At 34.8% G+C, this 17,615-nt stretch overlaps 1 protein-coding gene and 1 non-coding gene across 3 annotated transcripts in view; one reads left to right on the plus strand and one right to left on the minus strand.

Moving 5' to 3' along the window:
• Positions 1-17,615, minus strand: part of Cstf3 (cleavage stimulation factor subunit 3) — a 73,968-nt gene that overhangs the window by 18,294 nt on the left and 38,059 nt on the right. For both annotated transcript variants that reach the window (XM_020157343.2, XM_074044014.1), the window contains exons 4-5: positions 1,031-1,063; positions 63-160 (exon numbers count right to left, since the gene is read on the minus strand). In XM_020157343.2, coding sequence (XP_020012932.1) covers positions 63-160; positions 1,031-1,063 — 131 coding nt within the window. The remainder of the gene's footprint in view (positions 1-62; positions 161-1,030; positions 1,064-17,615) is intronic.
• Positions 11,966-12,072, plus strand: LOC141415882 (U6 spliceosomal RNA). The gene has a single exon (XR_012440839.1). It is a non-coding gene; the product is annotated as a U6 spliceosomal RNA (small nuclear RNA).

A 17,615-nucleotide genomic window follows, 5' to 3' on the forward strand; every position in this document is an offset into this window, starting at 1 on the left:
GAATTTATGTGGAATTGACTGTGTGCCTGGAGATGCATTCTTAAGATCCTGATTTCACTTACTTGTAACTGGGTAATTTACCCTTGGTTTCTCGGACATAGGAAAGATAACACTTCCATAAATCAATGTGCAAAACCTTCATAAGGCATCTCTGAAATAGCTTTAAGCACAAGAAAATATTATCAGAATCCAGTTAAATAAATTTCATGTGTACATGAGTGAAATAGAACATTAAAAAAACAAATCCAGAATCTTTTCAGGAATTAATTTTCTTATAAAAGGCAAATAACAATTCCCTTCTGTTTTCAATTTTAGATAGTTAAAAAATCATCACGCTTTTGGACAGAAGTGTATAATTATTTTCTTTTTTGTCCCAGCACAAAAATAACTATTCTCTTTTCCCTCTCCAACATTTCTATGGTAAATGTTATTAGTCATATGAGAAACCTGAGGGCTGGAGGTGTGGCTCAAGAGGTACAGCACCTGTCTAGCAAACTCAAGGCTCTAAGCTCAAACCTCAGTACCACCACTATAAAAAAAAAAAGAAAGAAAAAAGTTTGCCAGGTGTATTGGCTTATACCTATAATCCTAGCTACTCAGGTGGCAGAGATCTGGAGGATTGATGTTCAAGGTGGTCCAGTCAAAAATGTCACAAGACACTTCATCTCAACCAATAAAAAACTGAGCACAGTGGCATGGGCCTGTCACTTCAGCTATGTGTAAAGCATAAATAAAAGGACTGAAGTCTATGCCAGCCTAGGCATAAAAGACTCTATATGAAAAATAACTAAAGTAAAGGGGCTGGGATTGTGGCTCAAGTGGTAAGTGGGCCTGTCTAACAAGCACAAGGCCCTGATTCAAATCCCAATACTCGGGGAAAAACAACAACAACTGGGTAATTACAATTCCTACATAATCATTACCTAGATTCGAGACTATTAATATTTATTGTATTTGCCATATGTATATATAGAGACACATATATATTAAACTTCAGCATAAAATTCAAAGTTAATTTAAGGAAACTCACCTTTTCAACCTTATCATAATTTTTAGCTTTAATCTAAAAAGAAACAAAGAAGAATATACAATGTTATTCTTTTTAGAGTACCAAAACACTAAAAACACTATTTTGGGATTTTTGACTAACTTTAATAATTTTTTAACCAACTTTGCACTTATTTATCCCTATACTTACTAAATTTCTTCTTTAAGAATAACAAATAATAGAGCTCTGGTCATGGTGGTACATTTCTGTACTCTCATCTATTTGATGAGACAGGAAGAATTCAGCCCAGGCAAAGTTAGCAAAACTCTATCTCAAAAAAGCTGAAAGTGGTGGCATACATCCGAAATCCCAGCTACCTGGGAGGTGGAGGTAGGAGAATGTCAGTCAGGGCCAGTCCCAGCAAAAGCTCAAAACCGTATTAAAAACAAACTAAAGGACAGGAGATGTAGAATGCTTGCACTGTAAGCTCAAAGCCCTGAGTTCAAAACCTAGTCCCATCAAATACTAAAAAAACAAAACAAAAACACTAAAGCAAAAAGGACTCGGGTATGGCTCAAGTGGTAGAGCACTTGCCTAGCAAGCACAAGATCCTGTTTTCAGTCCTCAGTACCACCACCACCAAAAAATGAGGAATAGAAGTTAGAACCCAATAATATTCATTATAAATATACCTTATGTAAATTGATTATATATGAATTTTCATACTCATTTACATTGAACTTTTGTGACTATAACATTTTTAGCTATGAGATGAATTCAGAAATTAAGACCTATCCAAGTAGGGCTTTATGTACCTACTGCTACTGAAAACAAACTTTGAAGATTTGTTTTCCCTAAGTAGCTATTATGGAAAAATTTGAGTATAGCAACAAAAAAAGGAGATTTTGACTACACATAAATATTCAGTGACTCAGGCACCATATTGCAGGCACTCTTCTAGGCACTGAGGATACTGCAGCAAATAAGATAGGCAGATCTGTCCTGTCCACACAGAGCTAAATAAAATAAGGAAACAGATCAGTATAAGAGATTGTGGCAAGCACTAAGATGGGAGAAATACAGGGTGCATTACAAGGAGCAAAAATCAGATTTGGAGAGTTGGAGATTCCCTGGAAAAAGTTAAGACCTAAGATCTTAAGGATGAGGTTCTTGAAGAAAGGGAATTATTCCAGGGAGGAGGAATAACATGTACAGAGACTAAGATTAAATATTATTAGGTTTCCCTTTCTTTGTGAGCATTTTCATCAGATCTACCATGTTATATGGGCAAAATTTTATGTCTCATGGGTTAATATTTTGGTTGGCTTGAGAAATTTTTACTTGTCCTTTCAAACAGCCAGTTTTCTGGCTTAGGCTACTGCAGATGAGAATAATGACAGCCTTTTTCTTTTCTTTATAACTTGCTCTTTCTCCCTAGAACTTGCAAATTTTCTCCTAATCTTTAGTGTTCATGAATTCTACTGTGTTGTTCCTAAACATAGGTGCTTGCTCTTTATTGCAGTTTAATAAGGCCCTGAGGTCAGATCTCTTACCTTCATGATCTGGCTATCTACTTACCTGCCTTTTTCTTCCTTTGAGTAAGGGAGGTTATATGACCTATTTTGCAGAGCTGTTGAAAGGACTCAATGACAATATTTAGAATATTGCCTGGCAGAGTGACACTCAGTAACTGTCATTTATTATCATGAATTCTGCTTGGAATACAGCATGCCCTTGAACCTAAAAATTTAGGTCATTTTTTAGTTCAAGAATTTTCTTCTTTCTGGGCTGGCAGAGTGACTCAAGTGGTATAACACTTCCTAGCAAGCGTGAGGCCCTGAATGTAAACCCCAGTACCACCAAAAAAAAAAAAAACAAAAAAACAAACTTCTTTGTAAAATCATGGTGTCTTCCATCTGTTCATTTTCTTTTTCTACAATTCCTATTATACACTTTAGGTCTCCTGGAAATCTGTTAATTTTTGTTTTGACTTTTTTTTGCTCGAGGTTTTAAAAATGTGCCTACTACATTCTCTAGGCTACTAAAGTCTCCATGTGACCATTCTTCATGCTGTATTTGGTTCATAAATAATGCTTTCTGGATCCAGTGATTTGTGTTAATGCTGCACTTTGAATTTTGTGTTCACATTATTATGTTTCAGTTGTTTCTCTCCTCCAGCAGCTCTATTTTGTTGGGAGCCTGCCTGACAGTTTTAGTTTGTATTCTTTACTAGTTGCTGGAGCCTTAGAGTGTGGTTTTTTCCCTGCCTACTCACTGAAGCTGTCCTGTCAGTCCTAGAGTAGTAGAGATTGACCCCTTCTCTACATGATAGCTGAGGAGCAGGTGTAGGAAGCAAACAGGCCACTGCTTGTCCTCTGCCAAGACAACAGAGAGAAATCTCTCCTCAAGAGTAGAGGGACTCAGCCTGACTCCCTTTTTGGCTCCTTAGAGGCCATGTTAGCATCAGTGGTCCTCTGGGGGCATAGCTCAAGTGGTGATGTGCTTGCCTCACATGTGTGAGGCCCTGAGCTTGATCCCCAGTACCACAAAAACAAACAACAAAAAATATTCCTCTAGGGTAGAAAAGCAGTTGAGAGGTTTTAAGTATTAATATAGCTCAGCTTGGTTCTGGGGTTCTGGTCTCTTTGCCAGCCCCTTTTCTTTAAGACTCACAGAAAACTGAAGGCCTCCTTGTAACCAGCATTTGACAGTAAATGGGAGTTGTGAAGCCCTGAGTTCAAACCCCAATCCCTCCAAAAAAAAAAAAAAAAAGAGTGAGAGTTGAGGATTGGAGTGAAATAGGATGTATTCAAGTCACCAGATGAAATCACATACAGTTGTTATAATTGTCAGGAAAACCAAAACTGGAAAAATTAGCAAGAACTATGAATAGGCAATTCCCAGAAAACATCCACTTAAAAACTCTATGGTAGAATGTACAAACTTTAGACATTACTTTGTACTCATCAGAATGATAAATCTTAAAAGAGTATTAACACCACTAAAGCTAAGTAAGGAAAAGAGATCTACATTGCTAGATGAAATGTGACCTATTAGTCTTTATGGAAAGCCACTATTCAAAAAAACAGCTATTCAAAAAAAGAAAAAAGTGACCCAGCAATTCCAGTCCTGGGATCTATCCCATAAAAAAAAAAAAAAAGCACGAAGCTATAAAGGTATTTGTTATTTATTCTATGAGCAAAAACAATACCAAAGTAAATGCTCAACAACAGGGAAATAGCTTAGTAAATTATGATGTACCCACATCATGAAATACTGCATATCTATTTAAAATGAACTGGCTATGTCAGGTAAATGGAAGGGATTTCCACAAGATCTTCAATGGAAAAAGTTTAAAAAGGACTGGCAGAGGACTGGCAGAGTGGCTCAAGTAGTAGAGTGCCTGCCTAGCAAGTGAGAGAGCTCTGAATACAATCCCTTAGTACTGCCAAAAAAACCCCAAAAAAATCCAGTTACAAAACAAAGTAACAAAATTTGAAATGGAATAACAAATTTGAAAAGAAAAAAGTTAAATGTGTGTAATAAAGTCCACCATTATGAGACAATGACCAAAAATAAATCCACATGAACATTTATGTAGATTTTATGAGCATATAGAAAAAATATGGAATTTATACAAGGTTGTTAAAAATAGTTAATGATTGGCATAGTAATTAGTGGAGGAAGAGTAGAGAGAAGAAAAGAGACTACACAATATGACCTCATTTATACATTTCATTAATATTATGTCAAAATATAACTTCACTTTTTCCCCTATACAAATTGGTTCTGTATCCTGGACTCATCAATTAACAAATTTTTTGTCTTTTTTTAATATGTAAAAAAAACCACTTTTGACTAATATAAGACTTTTTGGTCCTTAATACATGAGCACTGATTGTCATTTATTAATTCAACTAATAAATATTATTCAAGGTTCCGTCTACAGAAACCAAACTGGTGGCATTACCATAGGATTTATAATCTCATTAAAAATATCTTTCATTTATACATATACATGTGTATATATATATGTGTATATATATATATATATGTAAATTTTGGTGGTACTGGGGCTTGAACTTGCTAGGAAAGTGCTCTACCACCTGGTTCTCCCATTTTTGCTTGGGGCAGGACTTAGACTATGAGTTTTCCCCATCTATGACATCCCCATGTAGCTGGGACACAGGCACATACCACACCTGACTTTTGATTGAGATGGGGTCTCCCTAACTTTTTGCCTGGGCTAGCCTTGAACCATATCCTCCCAATCTTTGCCTCCTGAGTAGCTGTATTATAGGGAGCCACTGTGCCTAGTCTTATTTTTAAAAAAAATTATCAATCTGTTTGGAGGATAAAATCTGCAGTGTGATAAAATGAAAATATGATAACATTCTATCAATGACTTAATCTTTCACAGAATCAGCCTTGTCACTTGCACAATGGGAATGATAACAATATGTACTTTAAAGGACTGTTTCAAAGACTGAAAATACAAAGCATCTACACATTTCAGGTGCTGAAAAATCCTACCAACTAACAAAAAAGTTTAAACTTGTAGCCAGAAAGCAATGTTGTTATTATAACTTGCCCCATATATGGTCCAGGTCCCATCTAAGTTCCATTATTGGTGAGAAACACATACCCTGTCTTTAATCAGGCTATCACTAGACCATTTTTCTTCTTTAAGAATATTATCATAAGTATTATTTACTAATATTTATCTTACCTATGACTTAAATATCCTTAAATGTATTTAGCATAGTCACGTTCATTTGTACAGGAATCTATTCTACTAGGTAATTAAAACTTGTTTCAAATTTTAAAAATAAAAATTGTTGATATATTGAGCTATTTTGACATCTGAGATTCTCAGATCATTGTCATTAATAGAAAATGTATATATTTAAAGCCCAGTATATGCATATAATTTTGAAAAGCTTACATTTCTTGTATCTTAATTTATTAAAAGTAATGTTATAGGACAGGCATGTTGGTGGCATGCCTGCAATCCCAGCACTGGGGAGGCAGAGAAAGGAAGATCTTGAATTGGAGGCCTGATTGGGATGCATAGGAGCGCCTATCACAAAACAAAAGTTATAGGGCTGGGAGGAGGTGGGGAACAGAGGAATATTATGTAAGTTTTAGTGGCAGGGGCTGTTAATAAAACCAACTTGGGCTAGGAATGTAGTTGTGGTAGAGCACTTGCCTAACATGCTTGAGACCCTGGGTTCAATGCTTTAAAAAAATATCACCTTTGGGGGCTGGAGTTTAAACTCAGAGGAAGAGCATGTGCTTTGCATGCACAAAGTCCTGATTCAATCCCTAGCACCAAAATAATGACAATGATAAATTTTAAAGTTTCTTTTAATAGTAGCTCTCAGACTTCAATGTGTAAATAATCATAAATAATCATCTTAGATGATAAAAAATGTGGATTTTTTTTTCTTTCTGAGTGGGACAGGGGTTTAAACTTAGGTGTTCATGCTTGCAAAATTGGTGCTCCACCGATTGAACCACACCCATTTTGCTCTCATTATTTTGGAGATGGGGGTCTCTCAAACTATTTGCCCATGCTGGCCTCGATCTTCGATCTTCCCAATCTCAGTCTTCCAAGTAGCTAGTATTACAGGTGTGATCCACTAGTGCCTGCCTTTGTGTGTGTGGTACTGGGATTTGAGGTCAGAACCTGCTCTTGTGCTCTACCACTTGAGCCACACCTCCAGCCCTTTTTGTTTATTTAGGTTTTCAGATAGGGTCTAGCTTTTTGTCTGGGACAGCAATCCTCCTACCTACAGCCTTCAATGTAGCTGGGATGACAGATGCACACCACCATGCTTGGCTTGTTGGTTGAGATGGTGTCTTACTTTTTGCCTGGGCTGGCCTTGAACTGCGATCCTCTCAATTTACATCTCCAGAGTAGCTGGGATTACATACATGAACCACCAAGATTGGCCTTGGATTTCTGTTCTTTAATGGAAATCACAAATGGGGCCACACTTTTGTAGCCCTAACCTATAAAATTAACAGGTATTTACTTAACACATGTAAAAAATAGGAAAATGAATACTTATAAGTGATTGCAAATATACCAAAACATAAATACTTTAAATGATAGGGTGATGAAATGAGTGCTTTTTCAAGAAAAAAAAAATTGGGGCTGGTACTAAGGTTTGAACTCAGGGCTTCACGCTTGCAAAGTAGGTGATCTACTGCTTGAGCCACTCCTCAGTTTATGTACTGTGTATTTTTGAGAAAAGATCTCACTTTTTGCCTGGACTGGTCTCGAACCACAATCCTGCTGATCTTGGCTCCTGAATAGCCAGGATTACAGGTTTGGGCTACAGATGCCTGGAAATTTTCATAGTTAAAAAAAATAATCATTACATTAAAAACAAAGATAATTTTTAATACCTATTTTTCTGACATATGTATTTTTTGAGTGCTAGGGATTGAACCCAGGGCCTCATGCATGCTGGAAAAGTTCTCTAGCACTGAGCCATGTCCTCCACTGCTAATGTTATTGTAAATGAACCATGTGAATTTTTGCTAAGACATGAAAAGTTGCTGTGGAGGGAAAATAATTTTTTAATTGACAACTTCCTAATAATTATTTTTAAGATAACTGGAATAATATAAAGATTAGTTAAACATTAAATTTTATTAGAGTCAAATAAGCAGTTATTTGGGGAAAGTAAAATGAATATAACATTGAATAAACACAGATGTCTTCTGATATTTTTGAACACTTAAAATTTCTAGCCCTTTGTTAATTTACTCAATTATTTCCCAGGAAATAATAATAATGATGCCAAAATTATCTTTTGCAGAGTTATTATACCCAATGTTCACTTTAAGTAGATTATTTAATTCTGTAAATTACAAACTCTGTCAAAAATCTTATTAGACTTTTAGTAACAGTTAAATAACTGTAGTAATGTTCATTTCTAACACAATTTAAACAGTCATAGAATATTTTCATATGAAGCCATACTATTTAGCTGTTCGAAAATAAACTAGTATTTCCTAACTAATATTTATAATACTTTTCACATTTTGTGGACATTTTAAATTTATGCCAATGCCTTTAAATTAACATTTTTCTCACCAGAGAAATAAAAATTGTGTCAATAGCATTTTCCTCAAATTCAATGTTTTCCTTATTCCTTGAAAAAAAAATCCCATAATTAAAAAAATTGTCAGTTATAAATAAGTATCATTAATAATAATTAACTTGGAATGGTTTAAAAATATATTTCACAAATGATCCTAACTGACATAACTGCACAGAGAAAGACAAAGAAGGAAAAAAGTTCGGTGTGGTTGTACAGGCCTATAATCCCAGCATTTGGGAGGCTGAGGAAGGACAACTACCAAGTTCAAGGCCAGCCTGGGCTACATAGCAAGACCATGTCTCAAAAAAGGAAAAAAGAAAAAAAAAAAACAAGGAAAAGTTTTATGTACCTTTTTTAAGAATAAATTTTCACACAATAACATTTTGGATACGTCAAAGCTTGTGTTTTTAAACAGTACTGAGCACACAGCAGAGGCAGAGCTGGGATCCCTCTGAGTTCACATGGTAGTTGTTTACAATAATAATAAATTAATAACAGACCTTCATTTCTAATTTATTCCTTGCATTTTTCTACTCTAAAGTATAACGTACACACCTTTATAGGACTTAGGACAACTCTCTGCTAATTATCCCAAAAGTTTAGCCTTAATCCTGAAACCTGAAAGCAATGGAATCCTAAATAAAACCATCACACAATTATTTTTTTACTACTCTTTTTGGCTGCTCTCTTAATGCTCTATACCCTCAAAATTAGTTCTTGGAAGATAAAAGAATATAAAGCTTTAAGGAATTTGAGAAATAAGAAGAGTGACATCTTAAGAACTACAAACATGTTTTTAAGTAGCTAAAGTGGTTGCAGAACAGTCTTCCTCCTACCTCGCCCCTAGTCTTAAGGTAAATTTAAGGAGAGATGTGTCTGCAAATAAATTCATTTTGAACTAACACATAATTATATGTTACTGTGTGGCAGGCCCTTTTCTGGCACTACAGGTACAGTGGTAGATTAAACTAAGCCTTATAGAGTTAATTTTAGCTATGTTTCAGTGGGGGTGAGGTCAACAGGAAAATGGACAGTTTATTAGTTTTATAAGTCTGTATTTCCTAATTTTCCTACAACAAATTTTATTTTCTATAATTTATAATGTTCCTATTAAAGATAGATATAAATGGGTAGCTCAGTGTGAGGCCTAGCATGTGTGAGGGGAAGGGTTCAATCCTCAGCATTGTAAGAATTAAAAAAAAAAAAGACATAAATGTATAACCCACACTGGTATAATACTAATTTAGACTGAACAGGTTGACCAAAGCCTGCTGATGCCTCAGAAATTTTAAGTCAGATTTTCTCAAATGTTTCTCAAATCATAATCAATTAAGATTATCTTTAAGTCTGTACTAAATTAACTTTCATTTGGACTCTTTGTACTAATCATTAGACATTAACCAATCTTCTACTTTGCTGAGCTTACGGAAAAGTATTGGGGGCTGGGGATATAGATCAGGGGTAGACTGCATGCTTTGCATGCACATGCTTTACATCCCTAAATAAAAAATAATAATAAAAAGTATCACATGTTCTTAGAATTTACTATGTGTGTATGGGAATACGGATCTGAACACTATCAAGAGCTTATAACCTAGTTGGAGGCATAAAACTCATACTCCATAGCCTATAAAATTCAGAGGAAAAGAGTTCTATGTAGAGCTAACAAGGAAAGTTTCACTGAACAGATGGAATCCAGGCCATTATGAAAAAAGGAGTTTGGGCAAGTCAATGAAATTATGTGAACTTCTGAAGCTTTCCATGGATTGGTGAGCCATCCATGTTAAGAAAGAATTTGTGCGCTGGTGGAGTGGCTCAAGTGGTAAGAGTGCTGGCCAATCAAACACAAGACCATGAGTTCAAGCCCCAGTGCCACAAAAAAAAAAAAAAAAAAAATTTCTGTTGGAAAACTAAGTTGGCTAGTGGTGGTGAAGTTATATTATGGAGGGCATAAAAAGTCAAGCAGTGGGTTGGAGGTGTGGCTCAAGGGGTAGAACACCTGCTTTGCAAGTGCAAAGCCCTGAGTTCAAACCTCAGTGTAAAAAAAAAAGGCAAGCAGAGATACACAAAAAAACAAGACATCACTATATTTTTTTCTGGCAGGTGATAATAATGATGAAAGTAGAAAAAGGATGGCTCATCAGTACTGTGTTGGGAGTGCAGGTTAGAGTACACACAGTGGTAGTTTTTGGTGCTGTGAGATGAAGAACAGCTTCAATGCTGGTACTGTCATCTGTCTGTGGGGGAATATTGGCCTGGGCTTGGGAGAAAGGAAAACAGGAGGAAAAAAACTAATATAGGGGCAAAAAACCAAGACATTTATTTTCCATATGAACAAGTACAGGAAAGATAAGTGGATCTGGCAATAAGTCATTGCTTACTTATTACAAATTTAAAAGTTGAGTAACAAAATACTAATACTAGCAAATTTATTAAATATTTAATATATGTAAGCAATACTCAAGTTTATGTGCATTAACTCAATTCTTAGGACAACATTCAAGTCAAATACTACGATTCCCTACTTAAAAGAGGAGGAAACTAAGGCATTAGGGATGTTTAGTAATCCAAGATCACACAGCTGAGATAGTTTTTCTTTTTCTATTTTATTGTTTTTATTTTTGCAACATGGTCTCACTATGGAACCCAGGCTAGCCTTTTTATATATATATATATATATACATATATATATATATATGTATATATACACACACATATATACATATACATATATATATACACACACACATATATACATATATATATGTATATATATGTACATATGTGTGTGTGTGTGTGGTACTAGGGTTTGAACTCAGGGCCTCACACTTGCTAGGCAGGCACTCTACCACTTGAACCTCTCTGCCAGCCCCAGGTTACCCTTGAACTCAAAATCCTCCTAACTCAGCCTCCTGAACTGAGCTCTTAACCATCTCACCATACTGATCTCAAAAACAATGTATGTCAGAGGATGTTCATTGAAAGAATACTCATAACAATATTAGGGAACTGAAATGACCAATGGCAGAATGATAATTATGGTTTGTCTAAAACAACAGAATAGGTTTACATACACACATAAAACTTTAAAAACAATGATGTACATTTATAACACAGAATGGAAATATATCCATGGCACAATATTTAGAATTAGTAGAATTATAGAAAATATATATATAGTAGCTGGGTACAGTAGTTTGTGCTTGTAGTCCCAGCACTGAAGAGTCTGAGGCAGGAGGATCACTTGAGCTCAGAAGTTCGAGGTCTATGAAACCCTATTTCATAAATAAATAAATACTGAGTAGTATGCACATTTGTTTTGTTTTGTTTGTTTTGTTTTTGGTTTGGTCTCACATCTGCTGTGCAAGGTGGGCTACCACTTGAGCCATTCCACCAGCCTTGCACATTTGATATATGTCTGTCTATATGTCTACCTATCTATCCAGAGTGCAAGTGACACAGGAGGAATGCACACAAAACTGTAGACCAAAGTGACACCACTGGGAGGGTTAAGATAATTTTTCTGTTACAGTTACATATTTTTGTAACATTTTATTTCCATAATAATTTCACAACAGTCAAGAAAGTTGGGGAATTTTTTTAAAGAGATACCTGAGTTTGGGCAGTAAATTCCCCTTTGAAGCATCACTGGCATTTTTTTCTCTATATGCAAACATCCCCACTTTAACTGTTTTTAAATGCTCCCCAATTCTTATTCAGGCCTACAAATCTAAAAAAGTTAAATAGTTGCTAAGTGTTATCAGGCAAGACTGATTCCAACCAAGATCATCAAAGGCAAAATGTTGGCATAAATTTGACTTTGTCCCAACTTATAGGGCCTCTATCAAGAATCATCACTTTGGTGCTCGCTTCGGCAGCACATATACTAAAATTGGAACGATACAGAGAAGATTAGCATGGCCCCTGCGCAAGGATGACACGCAAATTCGTGAAGCGTTCCATATTTAAAAAAAAAAAAAAAAAAGAATCATCACTTTGGACTGACAGAGTGGCTTAAGTGTGGGCCCTGAGTTCAAACCTCAGTACCACAACAAAACAAAACAATCATCACTTATCATTTAAATTCAGTCCTGCTTGACTTAATAAAGTCTAAACTCTAAATAGTTTGTCAACACCATTCCAAACCTTTCAATGAATAATTAATCTTCAATTTTTAATAAGAAAAATTCAGGAGGGTATTAACTTTTTGAGAAGAAAAGTGCTGTGCCGCGTAACAGTGATGGAGCACATACACAATAGTGAGTGGTCCAATAAGATTATATCACCTAGTGATATCATAACCCTTTTAGTTTGTACAAGTAACTATGATGTTTGCATTAGAACAATTGACTAAAGGCACACTTCTCAGAATTTAACCCATCATTAAACACCACATGGGTGTAATTTGGTCTGAGTATCAAAAATACTCAGAAAAATACGAGGAAAACTTCACAGTTCAAATTGTTTTCCTACTCTACCTCCTATTAGATCATCACCTCAAAATTGTTATCTGGCAAATATCTTTCTAAAAAGCAAATCAAAACTGAGAAAGAAATAAGTACAAAGGGTAGAGATCCTTGAGCTATCAGGGAGGTCAGAAAAACAAGTTTATCACAACAAGGGGATTGGACTTTGAGCACATGATAAAAGTGAGAGCATACAAGGAAGGGGTGAGGATAGGTAAGACACCTAAAAAATTAGCTAGCATTTGTTGCCCTTAACACAGAGAAACTAAAGCAGATACCTTAAAAGCAGCTGAGGCCAATAGGAAAAGGGGAACAGGTACTAGAGAAAAGGTTAGATCAAAAAGAATTAACCTAGAAGGTAACACACATGCACAGGAAATTAATGTGAGTCAATGCCCTGTATAGCTATCCTTATCTCAACCAGCAAAAACCCTTGTTCCTTCCTATTATTGCTTATACTCTCTCTACAACAAAATTAGAAATAAGGGCAAAATAGTTTCTGCTGGGTATTGGGCGGGGGGAGAGAAGAGGGAGGGGGCGGAGTGGGTGGTAAGGGAGGGGGTGGGGGCAGGGGGGAGAAATGAACCAAGCCTTGTATGCACATATGAATAATAAAAGAAAAATGAAAAAAAAAAAAAGAAAAACAAGTTTATAAGCCACTAATCTTAAAAACTGCCTCAATTCCATACTGCACTGCTAGAGTCAAAGTTCAAACCCCAGTACCAACAAGAAAAAAAAAAAAAAAAAAAGAAAAAATTGTACAGAGTGGGACTCAAATAGAAATGCTGATGTGCTTCTCTGAAATGCCTAATATTAGCTTACTGCACAGACTGCCTTATCTTTCCTCCTGCTACCCTAATTTACAGCTTTTATGAATTGCCCTCTTAATAAAATACCTCCAAGCAAACTTAAAATATTATTCAGGGGTACAATTTCTCCAAGAGTACTTAAACATGAATTTTCCACATTGCCTTAGAAAATTTCACCCTACTCTTAACTACTAAGTTACTTTGCCATTAGAATTAATCCCCCAAAAAGCCACACATTGTTTTGTGTGTGTGTGCACACACACGTGCAGAAGGGAAAACTTTAATTAAAGCTCTTTAGAATTCTTTCATCTGTCACTACACTTTGTACTGAATTCAAGTTGAAAATCGTTATTTAAAAATATTAGAGGTTGAATTATTGGACAAGAGCATTATTTTAGCAACTTCTCGAATCGTAAATCATTTCCATATTCTAATTTCAATAATTAAGATAATTTCCCCCTAATTTTGATAGAATCTCATCAGAATATCATTCTGCTTACTGAATTTTCAACAACATTCAATGAGTTTACATATTTTTCTATGCATTTCTTTATTACTAATTCTCCCTACACTTTTATACTAGAGAATCAAGCATAACATTTATACTAGATTTCTATGTCATTAATACTTTAGTTAGCCTTTCTTCCCTCCCTCCCAGAACTGAGGTTTGAACTCAGAGTCTTTGGGTTTTACTAAACAGTTGTTCTACCACTTGAGTCATGCCACCAGCCCACCTTTCTTTACTTTTTAAGTAACTTGCCCATTCCTCCCATATTTACTTATTGACAAAGATGTGCAAGCATGAAAATAAAGCTTTTCTTCAATCTATAAAATTCATAGTACATTCTGTAGTTTAAAATATTCTATGTTTTTAAAATCAATACTGGTAACTCAACTATTTTTAATTTTAGGTCAGAAATTATTCCACAACTCTGCTTTACCCAAGAAAACATAATTAATGTTTCTATTATGACCTAATTCTAGTTTTTTCAGCCCTATGTGAATAGTTTTCTTACATTATTATTGAAATGATTTAATTCTAAGTACCTTTAAAAATGCTTTTCAAATAACCTAATCATTTTTTGTGCCAAAATTATACATGTCTTGTACTCTTGGACAAAGTACATATTGGCCATTCTTTCTAAAATTCTGAAGTAGTTATTAAAAACAATTACCTGGCTCGATTTGAAAGGTTATACCAGCAACCTTTGATAGTGAAATACAAACTCTAAAGGGTAAACCTAAAGAAACATTATGTCAAAATATTGAAGTAAAATTATATTTGCTAGTTTCTTAAAAAGCAAAACCCTGGAAACAATATGAAATATAAAACTGGTTAAATAGCACATATGGAGAAGGGGCTAGCATGCCAACAGTAAAAGTGAGCTTGTAACAATAAAAAAACCCACACACCATATGTAAAACACAAGCGGCAAAAAGAACTTTCAAGTTTTTTTTTCTTTTCGATACTGGTGGTTGAATTTGGGGTCTCATACTTGGTGGGAAAACACTACCATTTGAACCATCCCTCCAGCTCAGAGCTTTAAGATTTTATAGACAGATCTGGAAAAGTCATCAGCCATTAAGTTATAGTTTAAAAGTAAAAGGCATTCGGGCACAGTGGCAGAGACCTGTAATCCCTGCATTGGAGAGGCTGAGGCAGGAGGACTGCAACTTTTGGTCAAGCCTGGGGCAATCATGGTGAGTTCCTGTTCTCAAAAATAAAATAAAATAGTAATAATGATAATAATAATAAACACATAAATTAAAAGCAAAAGTTAAAATATGGACTTTTCTTTGTTTATAATTTTCCAATTTTTGATAAGCACTTATATTACCTTTTAAGAATCATGACAAGTTCTGCTTTTCCTCACATCTCTTTTCACATTCCATTTATTTAATGCCTTTCATTATGTTTGCCTTTTAAAATTAGTCATTTAATTCCAAAAATATTATTCATCTATTTAGCTTCAGTGATAACTGCTAATGAAAGCCTATCATAACTGTTACCTCTTCAGTAGTCTAAGTATTATTCTGCTTATGCATTAGAAAACAAGTGAGCCAACACAGTTTAAAAAATTCTATGAAGGCACTTTTTTATTTTTTTGAGACAGGTCACTCAGGGCTAGCCTTGAACTCGGGATCCTCCTGCCTCGACCTCCTAAGTGCTGCGATTACAGGTGTACACCACCATGCCCACATGGCATTGACTTTTGTTTTATTTCACAGCACCCAGAACAGAGTATTAAAAATAGGAGATAATATTTACTAAACCAATGTAGAAAAAAACTGTCCACATATTCATAAACATGAACATTCATGTGCTATAAATACTTAATTATCAAGGAAAATGTAAAAATGTAAACATTACTTTTTCAGAAAGCTCATTATGAGTTCTATAATCCTTGCTAAAATATTTTCTAAAAAACCACACTTTACTAAAAAGCTTTAGAAAGAGTGCTAAGTATTATACTCTTAGTCAATTCAGACTGAAATAATTTTACAAAATAGAAGGCTGGTTGAAACTTTAATGAGGACTTTTAAAATTAGATTTTCATATAATTTAGAATTTTACATGAGTACAAAATCAATTCCATTTCCCATTCTCTCAAATGGAAACATGGTTTCTATTTCATAAAGAATGATCGCTACTTCAAAAAGCATGTAACAAATGAGAAATTAGGGACTTTGAAGGTAGAGGTAGGTGTAAAAAGTTAGACATAACTAACAAATAATCTTTATGGAAACCAAAGAAAAATTCTGGTAAAAATACTAAATTCCAGAAAAATCAAGATGTATACATGCGTTTTCTTGTGATAGACATATGCCAAAATTCAAATTTTGGCTTTATTTTAATGGATTAGGTCCAAATTTGACATTTGAGTTTCTCTATAAAATGTTTATGAAACAATCTACTAGGTACTTAAAAAAAAACTTCCCCCTTACTTCATAAATTCCTACATGCATTTCTTTAATCAGGGCTATATTTAAAGACTTTTTAAAATGTCCTATTTTCCCTAGAACTTTATTTATATACTTTGAAATGCTTCATTTGTATTTCACATTTTATTTCCTCCAAATATGTGATGAAATTTTCCAAGTGATTCCACAAAAAGTAAACAATTATGTTCAAGTCATACATGGAATGCTGCAATTAAGGTTTTAATAGATAAGAATGAAATCAAGATTTTATTAAAATTCTGCTATTAAGAAAGAGGACCTTTGCCTGGCTTACACCTGTAATTCCAGCTACCTGAGAGGCAGAGATCAGGCCAACCAAGGCAAAAAGTGAGACCCTATCTCAAAAATATCCAACATACACAAACAGAAAAAAAGGCTGGCAAAGTGGTGACCTGGTTACTAAAATATAAAGAATGTTGAGGAGGGGGAAAAAAGTCCCGAACAGCAAGTTCTAGCTCAAGATGGTGATACTTTTGCCAGTAAAAGGAGACTGAAATCTATGGGGGAGACTTCTATAATCTAATAAATAAAATAGCCCTTCTGTCTACTTGATTTTAATACACAGGTTTAATTTTGTCCAGTTCTAATTTAACAAGTCATTACAGTGGGCTGTCAGATTATCAAAAGATGTAACATGTAAAAAATAGGAAAATAGGGCTAGCAGAGTGGCTCAAGCAATACAGCGCCTGCCTAGCAAGCATGACACCCTCAGTCCAAACCCCAGTACTACCAAAAACAGGAAAATAAGTTTTTTCAGAAAGCTCATTATTTTTCAGTTACTCAAAGAAGTGAAGTCCCTGGTAGTATTTTCTCTTTCATTACTAAATGTGATGGAGGACAGGGAACAAGCCCAAGATCATGTTTTTGGCTCTGCTCCTCTTCCCTCACCCCACCATCTCCCTATGATATGCACACAATGTATGAAATAATTTAATGACAAATTTTCAAATTGTCAGTTAAGATGCATTGTTCCATAGGAGGGTTTGTACTTTGAAAAAACATATTTTATTAAGTATTTAATTACCTTATAAATGGAAAAATCAGTGTGGAAATGTTTACGTTAACTAGAACAAATACAATCCTTATACATAAAACTTACTTCAAAGAGATACCTATAGTTCTTCAAAGATGCCTTTATGATATTGATATCTACTATTATTTTCTATAAAATCACCTTATTGGGCTGGCAGAGTGGCTCAAGCAGTAGAGCACTTATCTTGCAAGTGTGAGGCCTTGAGTTCAAACCCTAACACCACCAAAATATAAACAAACAAAT

Source organism: Castor canadensis, chromosome 1, assembly GCF_047511655.1.
Source record: "Castor canadensis chromosome 1, mCasCan1.hap1v2, whole genome shotgun sequence".
Taxonomy (NCBI): domain Eukaryota; kingdom Metazoa; phylum Chordata; class Mammalia; order Rodentia; family Castoridae; genus Castor; species Castor canadensis.